This window comes from Actinia tenebrosa, unplaced genomic scaffold (genome assembly GCF_029948245.1).
Source record: "Actinia tenebrosa isolate PJP-AT-01 unplaced genomic scaffold, QUT_ActTen_1.0 PGA_scaffold3__52_contigs__length_22856419, whole genome shotgun sequence".
Taxonomy (NCBI): domain Eukaryota; kingdom Metazoa; phylum Cnidaria; class Anthozoa; order Actiniaria; family Actiniidae; genus Actinia; species Actinia tenebrosa.
This window is the reverse complement of record NW_028292580.1, coordinates 22117855-22141074: the sequence shown is the minus strand read 5'-3', so window position 1 is coordinate 22141074 and position 23220 is coordinate 22117855. Positions and strand designations below refer to the sequence as shown.

The 23220-nt window shown below is 36.4% G+C and overlaps 2 protein-coding genes across 5 annotated transcripts in view; one reads left to right on the top strand and one right to left on the bottom strand.

The window, feature by feature from the left end:
* LOC116286534 (octopamine receptor beta-2R) overlaps window positions 1–14449 on the bottom strand; it is a 54368-nt gene extending 39919 nt beyond the window's left edge. For 3 of the 4 annotated variants that reach the window (XM_031693077.2, XM_031693076.2, XM_031693079.2), the window contains exons 1-2: window positions 14335–14449; window positions 6200–6370 (exon numbers count right to left, since the gene is read on the bottom strand). The gene's annotated coding sequence lies outside the window, so the exon portion shown is untranslated. Of the gene's footprint in view, window positions 1–5947; window positions 6046–6199; window positions 6371–14334 lie in introns of all 4 variants that reach the window. The other variant, XM_031693078.2, reaches the window with a different exon arrangement.
* LOC116286533 (uncharacterized) lies at window positions 12751–21269 on the top strand. The gene is made up of 7 exons (XM_031693075.2): window positions 12751–12922; window positions 15564–15823; window positions 17372–17782; window positions 18026–18228; window positions 18993–19105; window positions 19657–19846; window positions 20417–21269. Exons 2-7 carry the CDS (start codon window positions 15582–15584, stop codon window positions 20545–20547), a joined length of 1290 nt encoding a protein of 429 aa, XP_031548935.1. The 5' UTR covers window positions 12751–12922; window positions 15564–15581; the 3' UTR covers window positions 20548–21269.
* Window positions 21270–23220: the final 1951 nt, after the last annotated feature.

Genomic DNA, 23220 nt, shown 5'->3' with positions numbered 1-23220 from the left:
TAGAAGTTTTGTTCCGAACTCCACATTTGTTCGTCGATAGATATCAAAGTCTTATACTGTATCAATAAGCATCGTGTGAGCTGTACTATACTTACTCTCAAATAACAATGACAAATAACATGATTTTTTTTTCCTCCGTACTTGTCATTTCATATTCCACTTGGATTGATTTCTATATAAAGGTCATTAGTGTTGCCCGCTAACGAGTTTGCCCAGCGGCGCCAATAATACAGCCTCCAATTTACTTCTAATCCGGTAGAACTTGCTGAATGTTAATGATTAATTTAAGTACGGATTACTCTTAAGTATTTCATCTTATGTGACGGTATACAAATTACGGCACTCAAATGGTTTTTGCTGGAAACCAATCAGAATACTAGAAAATGAACAACATCCAATTAAAACGAGAAGGCACTTGAGAGGCAAAAAAAAATAAAAAATTGCTATAAATAAATAGAGAAGAAAGTTGAGCATATTCCCTTCTATCTTACTTACTTATTACGGCTCTTCGTATCGATTCCCCTATCTGATTCATCTAATATTACTCTAGCAGGTTTGGGCAGGGTGTTTAAGGACGGTCTCGGGCAATGTTCGCTCGCAACCTTTCTACACATAAGTTAAGTGCGCACGCGTTCAATGAGACGACGTCATTAAAGTACTAAGAAAGCAAAGTTCAAATTCTCACAACTCTGAAGTCGGTGACCCCCATTTCTCGTTGTCTTGAATTAAGATACAACCCAATTCTACAACATATGTGAATTTTATAAAATTCTAATTGCAAGGGAATGATTGACATCAAATGTACGAAAAACATTCAACGCAATTTGGCTACATCGCAGAACATCGCATGGATTGAAAGTGTCATAAATCCTGATCACTAACTCTTACACTCATGCTTCTTATTCCGAAATGTTAAAGGAAGTCATGTTTAATGACCATTCGTTATTTTCTGAATTTCTTTATGTGTTAGATTTTTTCGAATAGTTTCGTTGATACCTCAGATTACTCTATAGCGCGCGTCTTTTATTCTCTGAATACCATATTTGCTCATCGTTTAGCAAAAAGCGAATTTCAGTTGGTGAGCCGCATTTTTTTTTTTTTTTTTTTCTTTTCATTTTTTGGAGAAGAATATGTATGTTTGGGTAACATAGTGCTAAATTTAAAAGAAAATCCGATTGCAGCTTCATTTGACCGCGAACGTCCTTAAGTCTCTGATACGAAATCTGAAATACACTGATGCAAGTGTGTGTAAGATAATAGTGAAGACAAGAAATAGTATTCTTGATAGAAATCTCGATACTGGGGAAATACAAAATTCGATAAATTCGACTGCGGGCGCATGCCCAATAGAGCTAAACAGGTCATTTGTAGTTGCGTGAACATTTTTTAAGACAGTCTTTAAGCCCTTTGCCAACATGTCAGATACACTGAAGTTAATATACTTTACTAATGCCTTCCCTCGAGGCAGATGATTCGGACTGACGTGATACTTAAAGTGTATTTAAAATGGAAGGATGCATGTGTCAGGAGAAAGAGCACTGGAGGGAAAGGTAGAGGAAATAGAAACGAAGAACGAAGAAGAAGAAGAAGAAGAAGAAGAAGAAGAAGAAGAAGAAGAAGAAGAAGAAGAAGAAGAAGAAGGAAGGAGGGAAGAAAGAGAGAAACTTCAAATGGTTGTACATAATTCATTTGCAATAGCTTTTTTAATTCGATAATATTTAAAGTGGTGCATGAAAACAACAACAACAACGCTATCAGTTCGATTACATTTGCGTGATCAGCGTTCGTTAGATTGGTTGTACACGTAAAGTACCTTTTCTGGCAATATTTTTCAATTACCGTTTATTAATTATAACTGTATGTGAGTGAGATGTAATAGTCAGTTAGCCCTTGGCTGGAATTGCCAATTAGAAGAGAGCATGCATATATTGGTGAGTGCTAATTAGCTAGCCCGCAGACATGATGGAAACTCTAGGCAAGTTCTAAGGAGATAAATTACGGTTTTAACCATTGTTAAAACTACCGAATAAAAGCATAAAAGTAATAATGTGAAAGAATGAGGAGGTATATGAAGGACTCCGTATTTTTAGCTATATCGATGCAAAATAAATTTTTGCTTCATGTTTACTTTTGTCTTTATTTTCTTTTTTCTTTTCTTTTTTCTTTTCTTTTTTCTTTCTTTCTTTCTTTCTTCCTTTCTTTCTTTCTTAAAGTCTTCGTTTATCTATCTATCACGTTTTAGTTTAGTTTAGTTTAGTTTAGTTTATTTATCACGATATAAATATACTAAATGATACATTTTATAAAACTTGAGACATACAAATTTTGCGACTGGCGAAGAAACCAGATCTTTCGTCCCAATTGATGTTCCCTCTCCATACTATTTACATAGTACAGTACAAACATGATTAACATTAAAATTGACGAGGAAAAAAACAATAATAAAAAGAAAAACATATCAAAATTTATCAAAATTCAAAAACTTTAGAAATTTTTAGAAATTTTCATTAAAGATTTTGGGATTAGATAAGAAGTAAAGTAGGCTTGATCCGCCTTGATTTCCGCCTAAGTATATATCCATGCGGGATTGACAATACTTATTGCAATCTTGTTAAAATAAAATCTGTACTAATCTCGAATCAATCACTATAGACAAAATACAGGATTGTAGGCTATACGTGCTAATCAGCTTGGATAAGGATATTCTTCATTCTGACACGTCTTCTCACGACTCGGATAAAATGCAAAACAAATGACATATTAATATATATCATTGTCTGCCAATCGTCATATTGTCTACCGAGTCAAAGAACCTATAGTCTTAGTAGCGGCACAAATGAAAGCGTTCAACATTAATGGACTAAATAAAACGGTAAAAGATAATGAAGTGTTTCAGGGAATAAATTAGGATATTGACTTGGAGGTCTTTACCCCAGAAACAAACATTTGTCACGTTAACATTAATATCTGGGATGCTAGTTCCCGTATTACCTAAGCATTTCCTCTCGTTAATGCTAAACTTCGAGCAGTCCCTTTTCCCCCCTTGAATCAGTAAGAAGAGTGTTTCCGCAATTCCTGTGGACTCGCGCGGAGATTGGGGCCGAGTAAGCGGGGAGAAGATCCACAGGAATCCCATAAAACACTCGTCTTTACTGAGTCCGACACTTTCGTTCCCAGACCCTCCTCGGTTGTCGTTCCTCCCCGTCAGAGGCTCTGGGAAACCCTACAACCGGAAGCAAGGATATAAGCCTTTTCATAGTTTAAGAATCGATTCCACTGCGCATGCGATTTTATCCCGAATTTCTCACCTTCTTTTGCTTAATTAAGAACAAAAGAAGGTTTAGACAGAAGAAAAAAAAATTCTTAAAATATGAAAAGGCTTATTGCGACCGCGTCCTCACGTCGCATGCTCGAACTCTTTTCAAGACAAGCCAAGTCAAGCATACACAAGCCTTTGGCTTTGTGAAATCTACAAGTGGCGAACAAAAGAAAAAACAAACAAAAAAACAAAAACAAAAACAAACAAAAAAAAATCGATTATCCAATCAAAAAGTAGATATATCGTTCTTCTTAAAAGCCAATCAAATTGCGAGAATTGTTGGGTTTCCCAGAGCCTCTGACGGAGAGTGACGACAACCGAGGAGGATCTGGGAACGAGAATGTGAGTCCGAGGGAAAAGTGGGACTGGTTGCAGTCTAGCTAATGCTTGCGGCCGTCATCACGGCAAATGAACGTTCCGTGACCCTTTTCTTTTACGGATGGACCCCCAGCTCAGGGTGCGCTACGCAGATACAGTCAATTCAAAAAATGTTGTCGTCGACCAACTCAAGCCTACGCGACTGAACCGAAAGGAACTCTGGGTAGTAATCATTGAAGCCGAGTTGACTCCATAATTTTATCTGACTAGTTATGCCTGGTTTACAGCACCAACCTTCGTAGGCGAGCGGGAAATGTTGAAGGAGACTTTTTTAAATGCCTTCATATTTTCGGGATTGTGAACTGAATCATAACTACTATGTCAAGTTTTTCTATCCCTAAACCCGAAGACATGCATTTGAAGGATTGTTTCTCGCCATTATTATCTTATTACTAGCGGGAACAATTAATTCAGAACGAATATTTAACCGCTTCAGTGATTTTTACCCATATTCCTTTCGGTCCAGTCGCGTAGGCTTGAGCCGGTCGACGACAACGTTTTTTGAATTGACTGTATACAATATCACGTTGGATGTTTTTGCTATATGAACTACCTGACTGTATAGCTACTGCAAACTCCCCCTAAAGACTTTTACAAGCGTTATCAGTTGATATTATTAGAGAGCTTAATTATCGTGCTTACGATAAACGGGAAAATATTAGCCTTAACGTTGAAACGAGGGAAGGCGAACGGCAAACGCGGCAAGACGTTAATCACATGATCTTCCTTGACGTTTGCGAGAGAGAGAGAGAGAGAGAGAGAGAGAGAGAGAGAGAGAGAGAGAGAGAGAGAGAGAGAGAGAGAGAGAGAGAGAGAGAGAGAGAGTAAGATCTCCAGCTTTATTAGCTTAACTAATTTATATTTTCAATTTATTTCTTAAAATCGTCATCAGGTACTCCTACAGGGAATAAATCAGCAGCTAGTCGTCATAGTAATGAATAAAAGAGGAATTGGAAGTCTTGTCCTCGATGTTCCAATGGACTTTGCAGAACAAAGATATCTTCATGCATTCTGGTCTATGTACAATAATAACTTTGTTTGACAGCTAGACTGATCAGGATTTTGTGTAAACATACTTATGAAATTACTTCTATTAATTAACTTTCTAATATTCTAAAAAGTACTTAATGAAAGAAATAATTGAAACACCTTTAATAATATACAGTTCTTTTTGTCCGTATTTGGATCAAAGCTATATCAATCATATCTAATCGACTTTTATTCAGACTTTAGTCTGTCCAACTGAGAAAAAGTCCATGTATGATGAATTCTTTTCAACGGGTGGCTTCTGGAAAGAGCTCACAAAGAGAAAACCCGTTAATCTAATCTATATGGAAATTTAGCAAGATCTGAAATATCCTCAGGCATGGCAGAATGTGCCAGATGAATTAAAAGAAAGAACGAGACGATGGCGATGATGACCACCGAAATCGACAATGGTTATCATTTCCACTTGGAAATGGAACGGAATCCTTTTCATCGATCTTGCGTATTTTTTTCTCTTTCGAAAGTGACAGTTTAATTTCTCTTTCCTTTTTAAGTACTGTGGCATGAAAGAAAGTATAATATCTGTTGTCCGTATTACCCTATTACATCTACGAATTTTATCATCCCGAATTGCATTTGCGTCTTGAAGAAGGATTTTCACCCGGCGAGACAGTATTATCATTATACCCTGTACAAATGTTAAGATAATAAATGAATAAAAAGTGTACGAACTTTCATCATCTTCAGTCGTCCTTGTGAAAAGAGCGAGTGAATATTTACTTATAATATTTAGCACATTGACATTCGATATCATGTAACAACAAAGAAGGACCGTCCGACAAAAGGGGAATACTGAAAAATCTATAGAAGCAATCCCATTTAATATGTATACATATAGCATATATTTATATCTATACATAAATGTATTGTTGATCCATTTTGGATCGAATGTCCATTTTGAACTGCTTAATCTGCACTACCCTGGAGAGGTTAAATATTCTTGGCGTTCGCGCGGTTTTGACGCGAACAGTTCACTCAGTGACGTGTTTGTCCAAATCTACCCGAAGCGAATCGAACTCTGTTCCCAATGTAAGTTTGTTAGTAGCCGTAAATCTAGGCTTATTCTTCGCTTTTGTAACTGAATACGTTCTTCTATTATTCCGGCCCCTTGATGATATCAATATCTATTTGGATAAGTTATCAATACAGCATTTTACTGAACTTTCGAAATCTTTCAGTTTTCAGTCACATATATGCACATACCCTTTGGAACGGGGATCAACGGAGAATTCTGTCTTTCTGGTTCAGCGCATTCCAAAGTTCTTCTCAATAAACCAACGAGAACGTGTATATGTTGGTCTCTATGCGATCAAACCATATTTATTTATGAGCTATACAAGCGAAAGTACGTGCAATTAACGTTATTGAGAACGATAGTAAGTGTGACGTGGGACAAAGCTGATCAAATAGATCGGAGCCATGGGCTCAAATCATAAACATTCGTCATAAACTTACCTTGCTAGGAGAAGCCTCTTCTTCTTTAATCCTCCAAGCCGATGACTCATTTGCAAAAATTAGTGTTTTCTAATAGCCAGTCGGCGTTACACGCACGTGTCCAATGAAAATGATGTCTAATTATTCGTCCAGGCTGACTCGAATGGAAAGCCGGTTCCCCTGTTTAATAACCTGAGACAAATAGAACATACGTTAGCAGGTGATAAGTGGGATCTATAACTGTAAAATAATAGGTCTTAATCGTTATCGTTTAAGCATTGATAGCGTTCATTAATCGATAAGAAGAGTAATGTGTTTCCGATCTGGAGTTTCTGGTTAGACGAAAAGAAGGCGCTTCTTTGAATCCCCTGCGACATGACTCAGTATAGTATGTGGATTGCAGCGTAAAGCGATTAATATTATAATGTTAATCAGATGGAGAGTTGGATAAAAGCGAGCTTTAGTGTTAAGACTTCACAATGCAACCGACATAATTGAATCATTAAGCGCCGAAGAAAATACATTTACAAGGAAAAAATGAGAGGAAAAGGAAAAAGGAAAAATGCGAGCTTTAGTGTTAAGAATTCACTGTACAACCGACAAAATTGATTTCAAGTGCTAAAGAAAAAAATATTACAAGCAAAAAATGAGAGGAAATGGATAAAGGAAATTGACGAGTAAGCCGGCTGTAATTTTGGTAGATTTTTCGTATTTGACAAATGAATCAAGGAGGAAACGGTTTTCTCAAAAGACTGAGCACAATGGACCGCATAAAGTAATTGAAAGGATAAAATAGTTGCAGGGGCACACTGATTGAGCCTCACCGCCATCAGTAAAAGCGCAACTACGATACATACAATCAACTCTGGATCGAAAGATATCGATGGAACGAAGGAGGGATGTAACACTTTCGCCAAGAGTTGAGACATATTTATCGAAGGTAGTCTTTAGGTGGGATTTTTAAATCTACCTGCAACAGCAGCGTAAAATCACGAAGGAAAATTCAAGATAGTTTAGGCAGGCAATGGATAGAATTAATTCGTGCTCCATTGACAGGGAATAACGAGTTGTTTTGTGATTAGTAGCAGTAGCGCACTCGCCTCTCACCTCTGAGGCCTCCAATTCGATTCCTGGACTCGACATCACATGCGAGTAGAATTAGTTGGATCTCTCCCCTGATTTTAAGTTTTTTTCCGAGTTTGTAACTTCTTTCACCCTTTGCAAATCTCAACCGTTAATTTTCCCATTCAATCTGTCGGTTAAATTCATGACTTTGATAAGCCCGGAGGTTGTTTTATGAATAATATGCGATAAAAGTGATATTTTGAACTGACGTATGCGTAATCAGTCTTAGAGGTGTGACAGTTAAATTGTTAGTAAAGTCAATGCCTTGGATTGGTTAATTTAACTGGGGTTAAGTTTTCTTTTTTACATCGATTTTTATACACTCAACAAAATTTTTCGATTCTGATTGGAAAAAAGGAGTACAATTAAATCCTCAATTGTACTAAGTAGAGTCCCAGTAAGATTCTCAATTTCGTTCGAGTGTATTTTAAACAAAAAAATCGCACCTACAATCTCGAGTACGATTCAGGGTTTATAGCCCGAGTGGTGTTTTGAAAGTTGTCAAAATTGGACGAGCCTTTACTTTTGATACTAATCAGTTTTAAAGTGCAAATGAACCCTTTGACAATACATTCAGTACTGGTTCTGCATAAAGTAAATAGTTGATTGGTAAAATATTTCTTGATTTAAGTGATGCGTCTCTAAGTTATGAAGGTTTATACTTCCAATATGTAAATGATGGTGACGTCAGGTAAGGTATTTGAGTGTTTTTGTTGTAACTAGTAATACTAAATGCTGGCCATTTTGAAAATAAAAATTTTAAATAGCTTTCATGTAAACCATGAGTAAAATAATGATGCTTTTTAAATACTGTATCTATGAACCAGTTCGATTTTGTATATTTAATTAAGCCTTAATAGACGTCACGCTCATTAGCATATTGAAAGTATAAACCTTCATAACTTAGAAACGCATCACTCAAATCAAGAAATATTTTACCATTCAACTATTTACTTCATGTAGAATCAGTGCTGAAAGTATTGTCGAAGGGTTCATGTGCACTTTAAGCTTTGTTAATCTAAAACCCAATCCACGGTGGTCCAGTGCCGCCATTGATCTCCCCGATCGTGTATCAATCTAAACTCATGAAAATCCCTTGAATATTTTCTTTGAGCTATCTTATGATCTGTATCAGGATCCTTTAATCTCTAAAGACTTGGCCGGTTGTTGATAAAGATGATAAAAAAACGATTAAGATGTGTGAATCGTAATCAAAATTACATATGTATATGTGGACTTCTGTTGATGAATATACCTTCAAGGAACCGTGGGAAGAACCCAAGTAGCAAACATTGGTTAGAGCAGTTTTCGTACAACTGTGAAAAGCTCACAGCACGAATACGGGGGCCATACGGCACGGCATACGCCAGACCAGTCACACTGCACGAGAATTTAATCTCCAACCAATCAAATGCACGAAACACGGCATGAACACGGCGTGCACACGGTCACGCCAATGTGAAGGAACTGCCAGACCAATCACATTGCGTGAAAAAAAATCCCCTGATCAAAAGTCTAGAAAACATCACGATCGCGACAAGGCACGCATACGGTACTGACGTTTTCGCAGTCATAGGAAAACTGCTCTAAAATGAATGCCTTATAACAGAAAATTAAATATATATTTAACAAAACCACGGGATGCAGCATATTTTAAAAGGGATACAGGATGCGGAATACGGGATATTTGAGACGCATCCCAAGCGATATGGTATACGGGATATAGATAACTCGAGGGAAAACCAACCTAATGGATACGAGAGAACCGGTACGGGATTCGAGGCAAAACCTTAGATATAAAGAATAAAGTATAGGGAATATTTCTGGGGGAAACCTGGGGATATAAGATAAGGCCGGAATACGGGATATTCAGGAGAAAATCCTAGGGATGCAGCATAGGAGAAATTCGAGGTAAACGAGAGGTAGGAATACGAGAGAAGCGATGCAGGATTGACGAGGGAAAAACTGGGGATGTATACGGAATACGGGAAATTCACGAGAAAACCCAAGGGATGCTGCATAGGTGAAATTCGAGGTAGACTGATGTAGGGACATGCCAGAGAAGCGATGAAGGATTGACGAGGGGAAAACTGGGGATGTATACGGAATACGGGAAATTCATGAGAAAACCCTAGGGATGCAGCATATATAGGTGAAATTCGAGGTAAACTGATGTAGGGACATGAGACAAAAAAATTGGGGCCATATCCCCTTTCCTCCTCCCATTTTAACCACTCTCATCCCATGCATCCTCCCATTTGAGAATGTATTTTTATCTTTCTATAGCACTATTCAGCATATTCATCACATAGACTTACTAACGGAACACTTTCAAGGCACGAGTCTAAATTAAATTTGCTGAAGCTTATTACTAAACTTTGTTGGTTAGTTACGTGGGAGGTGATGTAATTGACGTCCAAAACTACTTTCTTTAGTTGTACAGAGAAACGCAGGATATCCTTTTTTATTAACTGTGCCGTGGAGTTCATTTCTAGATTTCTTTATTAGGATAATTGTCTAGATCGCCGGAAGTGAATCCCAAAAACACAAATGAAAGTATTCATGTTACTAGGTCAGTTGGTGGCAAAATGGCTTCCATATTTTTTTGTATTTACAACACGTTACTGGAGAACTTCGAAAATAAGGAATTGAAATTTCTGACTTTATCGTAGTGACAGATTACGAAGGATACTAATATAATGTGATTGATACCCAGAGAACGCTCTGGGAAGTGATCCGGGGGGGGGTTACACTCATATATGGACTATACGGGGGTGATCCGCTGAACAGGGTGTGGTTTTTCGAGCTTCTTATCATAAACAGGGTATGCAATTTCACTCAAGTGCCAAGTTCTTCCTGAGTTTCCTGTCATATTCAGGGATTCTACTTTCGTATTGACCGAAACTGGTTATTATAGTCGTAAAAAACGATACGCGATAATTGAAACAGGAACTCAGTGCAATAAATTATATCTTTTGTCATAAACAGGGTCCACAAATTTGAGTTTTTTTATGATAAACAGTGTACCCTTTCAGAATCCCAGCGGAACAACCCTACCTAAATTCTGGCGGAGTAACCTCCCCCCCCGGGAAAATGATACCCTGGAAGCTGAAAAAATATTTTCAAACTGATTCTTGTTGATGGCTCTAATGGTCTGAGGACCGCGCGTGACCGGTCACATGTGAACTAAGACTTGGTGTTGTGAAAAATTCGGCATGCACATTTTGGAGCTCGATAACCTGATTTAATATAAGACCTCCACGTTCAATATCAAGATAAAATTCAGACTTAATTGTGAGGCTTCCAATAGTGATATGGTACTTCATGAATGATATACGAACACGTCGATCCCCAAATACATTTATTGGTAGGAATAATATGATGATAATATACGACGTTCCTACCTTTCTACCTTTTGGCAACATTAAGATATATTTGGTAAAAATTCTCGTCGGTTCACTGTTTAACAAAATTATAATAAAATCTACTGATACTCTTGATGCACTTTTGAACATTTTAAGAAGCCTTGGTCACCCCCCTCCCCCCCCCCCTCCCCCCAAATTTAGTACAAGCTAGCGAAATTTCAATATCATCAATATAGATGGTTTGCACTGCAATCATCCCCTAAGGGAATGAAATAATATATGGCGATAGCAGTGATGTTGGTTACGAGAGCAATAAAGTTGAATCGTGCCATGCCAAATTTTCTTTTGATTTTCTTTCTCTATTTTGGCTTGAAAAAGGCCAGGTAATTAATTAGTTCTTCAATTAGTTCCGCAATTTCGCTTTTTTTCGAAAAATGTTTATTAAATTTTTACTACGGGGGAGAAACATTTTCGAAAGAAGCGAATTTTTGGCATAAATAGCTTTGAAAAAATCAACTCCCAGTGGATACACAACGGTTACTAAACATTTATTAAGCTTTTAAAGTTAAAAGGAGACATTTTAAATATTTGTAAAAATATCATTGTCTTTTAAGCCGCAGGATAATAGCCTGTTCAGCCTGCGTTTAAACATTTCTTCTTTTTGCTGTTCCTGTTTGCCTATATTTTCATATCTTACACCTTCCGGTAAGTCTAGCAGACATGCTTATTCAGTTATGACAATAGGTGGGGGTCAAGAGGGCAGCAATGACAGCAACAAGGTACGGAAAAACTTCCGCTTTCGTATCACTCTCAAGCGTACTACACTCAACTCGGTATGTTTCTGCCGGTAATGCTCAATAAATTATTGATTTTTTTATTATTTTATTTTTATTTTATTTTATTTTATTTTTTATAAAGATTCGTACTCTCATTAACTTCAAAAACAGACGTTCATAGAAGAGCTATTCTGCTAGCAGGGAAGTAGTAAGAAATTCGCTTATGAGTAAAGAAACGTTAATAGTAAGTTGCATTTTAAGAGCTTGATATCGTTTTTATTTTTATTTTTATTTTTAGGAGTCGGAGTCGGAGTCGGAGTCGGAGTCGGAGTCGGAGTCGGAGTCGGAGTCGGAGTAGCAGTAGGAGTAGCAGTAGCAGTAGCAGTAGGAGTAGCAGTAGGAGTAGCAGTAGGAGTTGTAGTAGGAGTAGCAGTAGGAGTAGGAGTAATGGTAGTAATAGAGAGTTTTAGATTTACGTTCACGGCAAACGTGAAACGTCAGTTGACCAGTAAAAAATTACATACATACATACATACATACATACATACTTTTATTTGTTAAGCAGGTTAACTAAACTACGCAGCCACAGGCTGATGTGGACCTGCTGTCTAACTAATTACAATAATCTATAAATAACTAAATAGAAATATCTAAAAAATAAAAAACAAAAATATAGAAAATCAATTAAACTTATATTCGTTATAATTATTCAATAGATAATAAATGGAAATTCAATAAATAAATAAATACTAAATACTTAAATTTCTAAAATTTCTAAAAGACTAAAAATATAGAAAATCATCATCTTTTTTCGCTATTAAAGAAGCCCTGAATGAAAAATTATTAAATTATTATTATTCTTTTAAATGACTGAAAAAGAATCGCAAAAAAGTCCAAGTAGTAGAAAAACAAAAGAGTATTTGCGCTTGGTGAGAAGGTTTGTAAATAGTAAAGTAAAACACAGGAAAACTATGAAAACGTGGTCACGTTTGCCGTTTGCGGGAAGAAAAAAAGGCAATCTAAAACTCTCTAATACTGTGATTCCTACGTGTCGCAAATTACATTTCCTGTTTAATTTGATTTTTATGATTTATTTTTCCCCAACAAAAAAGAAAAAACCGGCAGGTTTAGCATTAAAAACAAAACTACAAAAAATCCCTTCTGTATTAAAACTGAGAAAACAAAGGTGTGTGCATTCCATCATTGAACAAAATACACAACTGTACAGATTTAGTTCTAAAAATAGGCCAACCGGAAAGCCCCGATAGGGAAAGCCCCCTTCCTCAAACTCATTTATATGTCATATCTGACTTTCAGTTGACAGACCATTTTCACTTTCCGTAGAGTTCTGAAACCTTTCAGCAACGTTCGATTTACAATTTAAAGTTCAAACTCCTGATTTTCTCGAACATTCATTCAGAGATCTAGAGTACCACTGAGTAGACTGCTACGTTCTTACTGGCAATTATTTAACTGAGGTAAGTAGTTAGTTATTATGTACTTAGGTCCATGTGCTCCCTTAGAGATACTGTATTGTTCTAGTTCGATTTACTGATCGTAATAACACTATCCTTATTATAAGTAAAAAAATAACACATATACTTAATCTTTCGATTTCATTTACTCGAGAAAGGTGTTTAAATATCATCGCAATAAGTTTAGAATATAGCTACTGTCTATGCAGTATAGTTATGATGTCCCAAAATTTCATTAGAAAAAGAATTGTTTTAAATTGGGTTATTTTTATCATGGTTATTCCACGAGCAGATCTCGACATGCTCTCGGTTGTCTTCAAGGCTATAAAATTGACTTGTAAAGTAATTTGACGAAGTTTTACCAAAACGAAATGTACGGCAACTAGTGTAACCACATACAAACGCTTGCCGACCTTATGCCGAAGTATATTTTTAATGTGCATTTCGAATTTATTTATTTATCTATTTATTTATTCATCTATTTATTTATCTAATTATTTATTTATTTATCTAATTATTTATTTATTTATCTAATTATTTATTTATTTATTTATTTATCTAATTATTTATTTATCTAATTATTATTTATTTATCTAATTATTTATCTATCTATCTATCTATCTATGCTATCTATTTATTTATTTATTTATTTATTCATTCATTCATTCATTCATTCATTCATTCATTCATTTATTTATTTATTTATTTATTTATTTATTTATTTATTTATTTATTTATTTATTTATTTATTTATTTGACTTCGTTCGTGACCTACAAGGCATTGCCAGAACACATCGACATTAATTGAAACCAATTCAATTACAGTGCACCCTGGATGCCAGAGGCCGTATGGGCGCCCCCAAGCCCCACACGGTCTCTGGAACCCAGAATAATTACAGTGGGCTCGAAACAGGCAAAACCACAACCTAAATGAAACAAAAAGTCCTACAGAGTTCAAGTATTGTCTACATTATTAACTTCACTTGTCATACTTAGGCCTGATTTTTTAAGCAATTTTCTTTCTTTTTTTTTTTTGTTTTGTTTTTGTTTTTGTCCACATCGTAATACATCAGTGAAGCAAGGAGTAATTACCATGTAGTGAAATATCATAACGTTTCAAATTTAGAGGAAGGATGTTCCAATTACTAGTTCAGTTATTCATGAATTGAGAATAATGATTGTTGCAAAGACAGAGTTTCCAAGTGCTTATTCATTATATTCATTCATTACATCAGTTTGTCAAAACCTAAATAGTCTGAGTGAACTGAACAACAATTTTAGCTCATTTCAGTTCAGTTTCAATATTCTGTAAGTGTTTTGAATCCAGATTTAGCAGGCCAATAGATAACTGAATGGCTAACTTTTATGCTACAAAGATATTTTGATTTAAGAGGTTTTAGGATTTTAGTACTCACGGGACAGTATCCTTGTTCAACTACGCACAGAATCTTTAGCAACTCCAGGCCTTGTAACTTATTTTTCCACTCGATATAAACGGTGTAAACGGAAAAACAACTGACGTGAAACGAAACCTTCCACTACTTCAAATGAATAATTTAAACCATTGAACGAGAGGTCATGCGTATTAGAGAGGGTTAGCATTGGATTTACAAAGACTGATCACGCAAGGGACACTCTTTTGGCAAACGGGAGACGTTAGCGATTTTAGACTTTTCCAAATAAATAACCTCTATCCCGCTATCTAGCTACAAAATAGGTCTCGATTCTAACTGATAGATCTTACGTGATTTATAACATGATAGAAAGAAATATACCTAATAATGATTTTTTTATGAGTGATATCTTTGCGTTGCATCTGTTCAAGTAAAGTCTGTTTAGCTCAGTGCGTTATTACGGGAATTCAGATGCTCTAAGGCATCAGGCTTGGGTTATTTGAGACAACTGGTTATGACATGCTACATGGTAGAATGCAATGGAATCCCAAAGCACCTCATTATTTATCTATGTTTTGCTCTTCCTTCCCAGTTCCGGAGTTCTAACATAATCTTGAGGCTTGGGCTTGACATTGAGCATGGCTTTCCATTTTGACAAAAATAAACAATGTATATAAATTATATATATATGGCGAAAGAGAATGAAAAGGTCCTTTATCTTGTGTAAAATTGATTCAAAATATTTTAGGTCAGAGACAAACATTTCAAGTAATAAGGTCCTATTGTGTATTAATCTACACTACTAGCTAAAGCTGCGCTCAGATTGGCTGAGCTACTAGTGGTCTGTTTATTAGTGAAAGACAACTATTAGTAAAGAGTGCCAGTTTTAAAAATCAAAGAAAATGGCGGCTGTATTGAACTCGCGTTCGTTGACCTAATTTCAAATGCTTTTGTTTAATTCATTTATTTGACCGATTAGTAGTTTTTATTTAAACAATTAGACCTCTCAATCTCATAGTCTACGAGTCAATGGTCTATTCGGATTCAAGCCTTCCTTGAGGAATCTCTGGGCTGGCCAAATTCATGGCACGGCTAATTCACAGATCGAACTGAAATTTATAGTTAGGCTTTGTGTAGCGAGGGGGATTGATATTTCTACACATGATGCACCCGTTTACCGCCTTCTTGCTGAGGTACTGCGTTAACTTTTCAAAATTAAATTCTTACCTTACACGTGTTTCCATTTTCAGGAGAAATAAATCAGCGATATGGCAGAAAAACTATTGACCAAGTTTGCAAAAGAAAACTTTGGGCACACCGAGTACATCCCTGCTGTCCATGGTCGTTGCTCCAGCATTAAGCCCTCTACTCTGATTATCAAACGAAAGCGCGCATGGTGGAAGAAACCATTCCATCACTCGGAAATGATCGTTCTTTCTGAGCTTGAGAAATATGTCGATGAAAATTTCAAAAAGTTCTATACTGAGGTTGCAGAGAGTCTTCTTACAAAGTAAGCATTAATTCTAAAAAATAAGATAATTTTGGGGGAAAATGTAGTTTTTTTTGTAATTATGCATAGAAGTCGCAGGTGCGCTTTTTGATCGTGTAACGTCAGGTCCATAGGAGTTTAAGCAAATTTTATATGACTTGCCTAGAAACAACTCACGCTACAAACGTGCGATCGTTACGGTGCCTTATCCGAACGTTTTTATTGGCTGAGCAGTGATCTCACACGCGGTGAGTGATTGATTGAAAGGATGTCGTAATAACAGTACCGTGACAGTGTCACTTCGTTAATGTCACGATCGCGCACGCTAACCAAACTGACAAGTCACATTATAAATCGCGTGCACATCCAGCTGATTTGACAAAAATGTTAAATAATCAGAATAGAGAACATTTGCAATTTTCCTCTATGTTACTCCTGACCCCAGGAGCGGGTGGTAGCTACGGAAATCATTAGACGAAACGCGCCTGCTTGTTCATCTTACCAAACTTTATTGCATAACCTTATACAATCAACGAACCACTGTGTTCATACGTTGCGTTGGTGAATGGCAGTTTTCTACATAAATGATAAAGTTCCTAAATCAGTTGCTTACAAATGTTATAAATTACCAACGATATAAACTTACCGAACTATTTGGGAATTCTAGCTACCAATAAACACAGAAAACAACGAGCTTTCTCGCACTCCATGTGCTTGACCGCTACCCTTTTCTCACATGCCATGTGCTTATCACATGACGTACCTTACCATTACGTCATAATATACCTATGGTAGCCACACTCTAGGAATTATGGATTTCCAGAACACCAAATGGGGAAAATAACGTTGATAATAAGCTTTTGATAACAGTGACGCAATGATTGTGTTTCGTATTCCTATTTCAATGGCGGACATGTTTTTATTTTTCGCTGGTCAATTTTGGCAGGCTTCATGAGACATCAGTTTTGCAGTGTCATCATTTCTACGGCACTATTTCAGATCAGCTGGATAGTTATAAGTTTCAAATTACCTCCAGACGTGGCTTTCGCATTCTTTTGACTGGTTCCGCTGTGGATTCCGACATCCTTTTATCTGAAAACCAAGTCAAAGCACATTCACTATCATATCTTCCCGTTATGATGTCTAGCTTTTTTTTTTTTCAATTCCGATTTTCGATTAGCTTAGCATGGTATGGAAAGGACTGGAGTCATCATCATGTTGCGATGAAATTCACTTAGGGACCTGTCAACATTTATGGGGGAGGGCAAGGGATGTTTCAAACGGTGGCTGGCGAGGACTACCAGTTTTCATGTGGGAAAAAGGGACAAGTAAATTTATGCAAGAAAATAAAGAACGAATAGGGAAATAAATGATACGTTTGATGGCGGGAGGAGTGAGGTGGAGAGAGGGGGGGAGAGAGGAGGAGAGAGGGGGAGAGAGGGGAGGGTGATGGTAGGGAGCTGGCTGCAAAGGGCATCCAACAAATCGGAAGAGGGTGGTATCGAATAATATATTACAAGCTTTCGTTTTACAAAAATATTAACTGTTTAAAAACTTTTTTGATTGAAGGAGTGAAAAGAAGCTGAAGAAAAAAGAAATAGCCGAAGTGGTGGAGAAGCACAGCGTTAGTCTCAAAACATTAGACTATGCAAAGATCGAATGTGAAACTAATTGCAACATGGGAGATATGGAACTGGGCAACATAGACGAAATATACTATGAAGATACAGATCTACGTTCGCTGCTGGAAAATGCAATCCTGTCCAATAAAAAATTGAGTCCCTATTCTAAGCAGAAGATGTACATTGTGACAGGTGTGGTATACAGCAGCATGTTTAAGGTCATTGGAAAAAGGGAAACCTCATTTGGTATTAACGGACAAATTGCCTTCAAATCGAAGCTTGGTGGGTGGATGACCAGAGTCGGAAGCCTGCGTGGTGGCTGTTCTAACATTAAATGTAAAGCAGCTTTGGTGTCAAGGTACGTGTACCAGTGCTTTCCATCTATTCCAAAGTTTTGTTTTTAGTGTTCGATGGATAAAATATCATCATGTTCGGAGCCAATGCATGGATATTTGTATCCCGACGTCCCAGCCTCTCTCCTCTACATGTCATTTTTATTTGAATGCAATTTAGCATATTCATTCCAAGATCTATTTTTCTAGAGAACTTTAAAAAGGTAAAAGACTAACTTTTCAAATAATTTCCAAACATTCGCTTACAGAACGAAGAAAGCACCGATTCTGTTCACAATTAGTCCAGTCGAATATGACGAGCAGGCCAAAAAGCTTAAACTTCCAAATGATGTTTTTGTGGGCAATATCATTGCTCGTGGAAAGTGTAGTCTTGGAAAACTGGAAGACAAGATTCATGAACTGGCTCATGTCACCGAAGAAGAAACAGAAGAACAAGAGCAATTGTTATCAGGTAAGCCAAAATCTAAACTGAAACTAGATGGCCATTTTCCTAGAGCGTTGCTTCAGAAAATTAAGGACTTTAACATTTGCAAAATCTACGACGGCGACGTCAACCGGAGGTCGGTAAATAATTTCACTTTAGGGTCCGGGGGTCTTCAAAGTCTGCCTTTCCTGTGGATAAGTTGACTTTACTGACAACGTTTTAAATGAAATCTCCAATGAACAGAACCCTAAAGAGAAGTTATTCACAAGATTAATTAGATTTTGCAAATCTTAAAGTCCCTCATTACATTACCTAAACTAACAGTTCTAAAAATCTATTTTATGCGTTTACCACTCCTGTACAGCGTAATGCCTAAAAGGCCGTTTGCAACCCAATAGTCCCCTTCACAGTTCCCTGCGCCATCTTGAAAGGTAGCCGTGCCTTTGCATCGAAGCGAGACGAACGGTGAGCTTGCAATGATTGAGACCTTTTTTTTTAACACCTTGGACAATTATTTACATGTCTCTATCATTGCAAGCTCACCGTTCTTCTCGCTTCGATGCAGAGGCACGGCTACCTTTCAAGATGGCGGAGGGAACCGTAAAGGGAACTATTGATAAGGTAACCGATAGATCGAATTAGAATTTAGGAGTGGATTTTTGTTGACATACCGGTAAGAGGGACAACGCGGTCTTCCTTTTATACCTTAATTTATTGAAATAATGCCAATGTTATGCTAGTGCTTATAAAGAGCTCCGTCGTTAAGCTCTCTCCTGGTTGTTATATTTTAGAACTGTTTCAGATAGCAAAAATAGAAGCCAAGATCGAAGCAATTGAACGCCTGTTGATGTCTGTCAACACAAGAGATGAGCGGGAAGTACTTGTCGTGAAATTCCTTTACATGGTAAGTATGAGCTTGCTGGATTACATACATGCATCAGTTCTTAATCAGAGTAACAACTGTGAATGAAGCGACCTTAAAAAACGTCGTGAAACTCTTTTACATTGTAAGTATAGCTTGTTGGATTACATATATGCATCAGTTCTTGTCATAAGCAGAGTTACAGCTGTGAATGACGCGACCTTAAAAACGTGAGCACATTCATTTTTGTGCGCATGTTGTCGGCTTTAAACCGGACCTCCTCAAGACGGCGTCATTTCTACCTTTTTCTCGTCCTGATGGAGGGAAAGCTTCAAGAAAACGGTCCGAGTGCACGTAAAGAGAACTTGCGCAGTATTTGAAGCAAAATCTTGGCTACACGTGTCTATATATAATGGTCAAACAGTAGGCACACAGATATAAGTTAGAAAAAGAGAATCAATGTCTGACAGCCTGAGTTGAGTGTTTGTTAATATCTTAGAATTCATAAGAAATAAATAATATATGATTTCTTTCTTTTTTTTCTGTTTCTTTTTTTTCTTCCTTTCCAATATTTTCGTTTTTATCTTTTAAAGCTTGAAAGGCTTTTAAGCGAAAAAGGTCAAAAACTGTATCTAGACGGATGCTACTTTCCTGAGACAGACAGCGAAAAGGATTTCTTTACTGAGCTCGGGTTATGCCTTGATGGAGCTAATGTTTCTGCACCTGAAGAAGATCTCCTTCAGAATGTTCAAGACTATGGACTGATCCTAAAATTCATTGCAGGTTAGTACTGCCATTTACTTTTCATCGATAGACGAAATCCTCTTGGGCACAATGTTTGATCAAACCATGCCTCATGTCATTCCCTTGAAAATAACATTGTTTTTTTGAGTTGTATACATATTCATGTTTCTTCTCATGAGCAACCGAAGAAACAAAGAAACGATACTCTAAGAAATGACAGGTGGTCAAAAATAGAAAAACATTACGTCTAAGTAGATTTGGTCCATTCCATTTTGGCCATGAGAGCCAAGCCTTGTGCAAGGTAATGCTTGGCAAAGCAAAAGCAATCAAATGGAAAAAGTCCATATTAGATATATTTAACTTATTTTGTATGAAAGACATGAGTTTTATATACGGTTCTCTCGCAAAGCAGTTATTAGTTGTAGAAGGCGAGCAAAACAACAACAACAACATCAAACAAACGAACCAACAAAAAAGCCTGAAAAAGGTCACTTGTGTGCATATGAATTGTCCGTTAATTTCACTCCCGAAATGTACAATAATACAAATAATTACTTATACATGCATCTAATATTCAAACTTACATCAAACTAATCCTTTGGTTTACAGCGAGCAACCAGGAGGAATTGGATGAACTTGACAAAATATTAATTGAAGGGAAAAGAGATGACAAAGAAGTCGCCGAAACTCAAGAACAACTAAAAAAGCAACAAGCAGAGGAACAAGAAATAGTTTGCTGAGTACATAGAGCGAACGTAAAATCAATAAACGACACAAATTTTCTCTAAAGCAATGAAAACTTGGCTTTTTTTAAAGATTCTACAACCTATAACAATACCATTTTTAAAGCAGAAGTACATGGGAAAAAATTAACGAACAGAGAAAAGAGGCAAAAAATCTATCTTGTCTAACGGCTCGTTTTTGATCATTCTTCCTAGAGCATTTATTTTCGTAAACTCGAAAAATAAAAACAAAAATGTTTGGGACAACCTTTAAACTATATAAGCTTGTGATATTTTTGGTGTATTAAAAAATAAATAAAACATACTGAAGGGCGTTATAGCGTGCGCTAATCTTGCATCCTGTGTGTGTGGCGGCCTTTTGTTGAGGAGCTCGAGGACTGTGAATCGTTTTTCCCCTGTGCAGATAACTGCTTCGTCTTTACTCGAGCATTTGTTGATGTATTTGAAGTAAATTTATGTTCTGGGCTATTTACTAGCAACTGGATTTTATTGCGCCTATTGCGATTATTTACTAGCAACTGAATTTTATTGCGCCTTCGTGATAAGGCTTAGCAGCATGTTATAATCAGATTTTCATAGGCCGACTGCTGTTGTCGAAATCAGAACAAAAGTAATAACGACCATTGATAGTTGTCAGAAGTCAATATATGTGCAATTTATATGGATGAAGTCTTCATAATTAAAATGCAGAAATAAAAGTAGGCAGAAATGAAAAGAAAGACCGGGTGTTTTTGTTGACGTTTTCATTTTGAATGCTTTGAGAGTAAATTTGAGAAACCCTAAATAAACCACATATACTGATACATTCTATTCCTTGTTGGCCAGAAAAGAATATTCTGTAAAAACTTAAAATAGATATCTTGCTATAACGAGAAAGCTGATAATATTTGGATGGCTGAGAGAACTTATAAGGAATAATCAGGAATGATGATTGACCATGACTTCCACGTACACCTTAACAACACATCGTCTATTGCATGGGATCATGAGTACAGAGAGACAACCTAAAGTGAGATTATAGATGAGTGCATTAAAAGCAATATATGTATTCACTTGCTATTCAATTGACAAAGCACGTTATTCTTAAACGATTAGAAAAATGTTTACTTAAACATCATAAGTACTATATTAACTATCAAGTATCAGTTTCCTCATCAAAACCCACACACTGGTCAAGATCAGTGTTATAACACATTTTAGCAGACTTCGTTAGAACAGATTTCGGACTACTGTAAAAAAAAATTCGATAACGGCACGGTCACGGTGCATTGAAGCATTTGTTAAACCAATCAAGGGGTGATATATTATTGATTATCTAATCAAAATGCTCAATCACGGCAGTGTACATGTTGCGATTAAACAATTAGTAAATAAGCTTTCACACTCAGTACACATACAGGACTTTCCTTTGATAAAATCATTGCATTTTTCTTATTGTATGGTCACGCCGCTATAAATATACATATATACACTATCCATCACCATCTTTTTGAAATAGGAAACTCCTGACCGGAACATATAACGAGAACGCCGTATTTTCAAGTACAAAGACAAAATAAAAAATAAAAAAAGGGAAGTATAAAATTAGATAAAGAGAAAGAAAGGAAATGAAATGAGAGAAAAGAATGAAGTCTGAGTGAACAGGAATTGAAAAGGAATAAAAAGAGAAGAAAAGAAAAGAGTAGAGAAAAAAGGCGGAAAGAAAAAAGAGAAAGAAAAGAAAAAAGGAGTAAAAAAGAGAGAGAGAAAAAAAAAAAAAAAAAAAAAAAAGAAGAAGAAGAAGAAGAAGAGAAAAAAGAAGAGAAAAAATCATCATAAGAAAGTAAACACAAAAGGAAAAATTAACAGAAAAGAATGAGCAAGTGGAAAGTGAAAAGAAAGAAACGGATAAAATGGATGAAATATTTATCATACACCGACTTGCTGTCACTGCATTATGATATTTCGCCCTGAAATTAAAATGATTTGTCATTTTTGTTTATTGCCAGATTTGTTTATCATTCTGTTGGAGTCATCGCTAAAATTACTCTCCAATCTTTTGTTATTATTTCTTCAAAAATGTTGATTGGATGGTACAGGTGCCATGTGTTCTGTTTTGTTTATATTTGTCCTCTCAATGGCCGCAATAACAAAGGCTTTTCATGTGAAAGCGAAAGGGCATATTGAATGCCACATAGCCGACACCCACAATATTGATTTGATGTGACAAAGTGCACGAAAACCATGTAGTTTATTTATTTGAAAGCAAAAATCCCCTTATTAATTCCCTTAAAAGGTCAAAACCAAATAGAGTATCTAATTGCGTTTGTCTGGAGTTAACAGCTAATAACGCTGTGGCATAGGTGAACAGAGTGGTTTTCTGTTCGTGCTCGGACTAATAAAGAGAAATTATAGTATAGTCAATCAAAAGAACAGTTTTCAATTAGTTTAGTACATTAGTCTCTCGTAGACGCATTTTTGTACTTATGCCTCGCTTTTAAGTACGGCGAAATTAGGAGAGAAAATTGTGCATTGAAAGCCGGATAGCGCTTGTATCACGATAGGAAAAGAACGATCTTGGGGACTATCCGAAAGAGTGTACTCCAGACCATCTAGGTTTTTGTTTGACTAGGATGGCACTTCCCCATCAATCCTTTTCGATTCATTCCTACAAAAGTAAGACTCCTGACA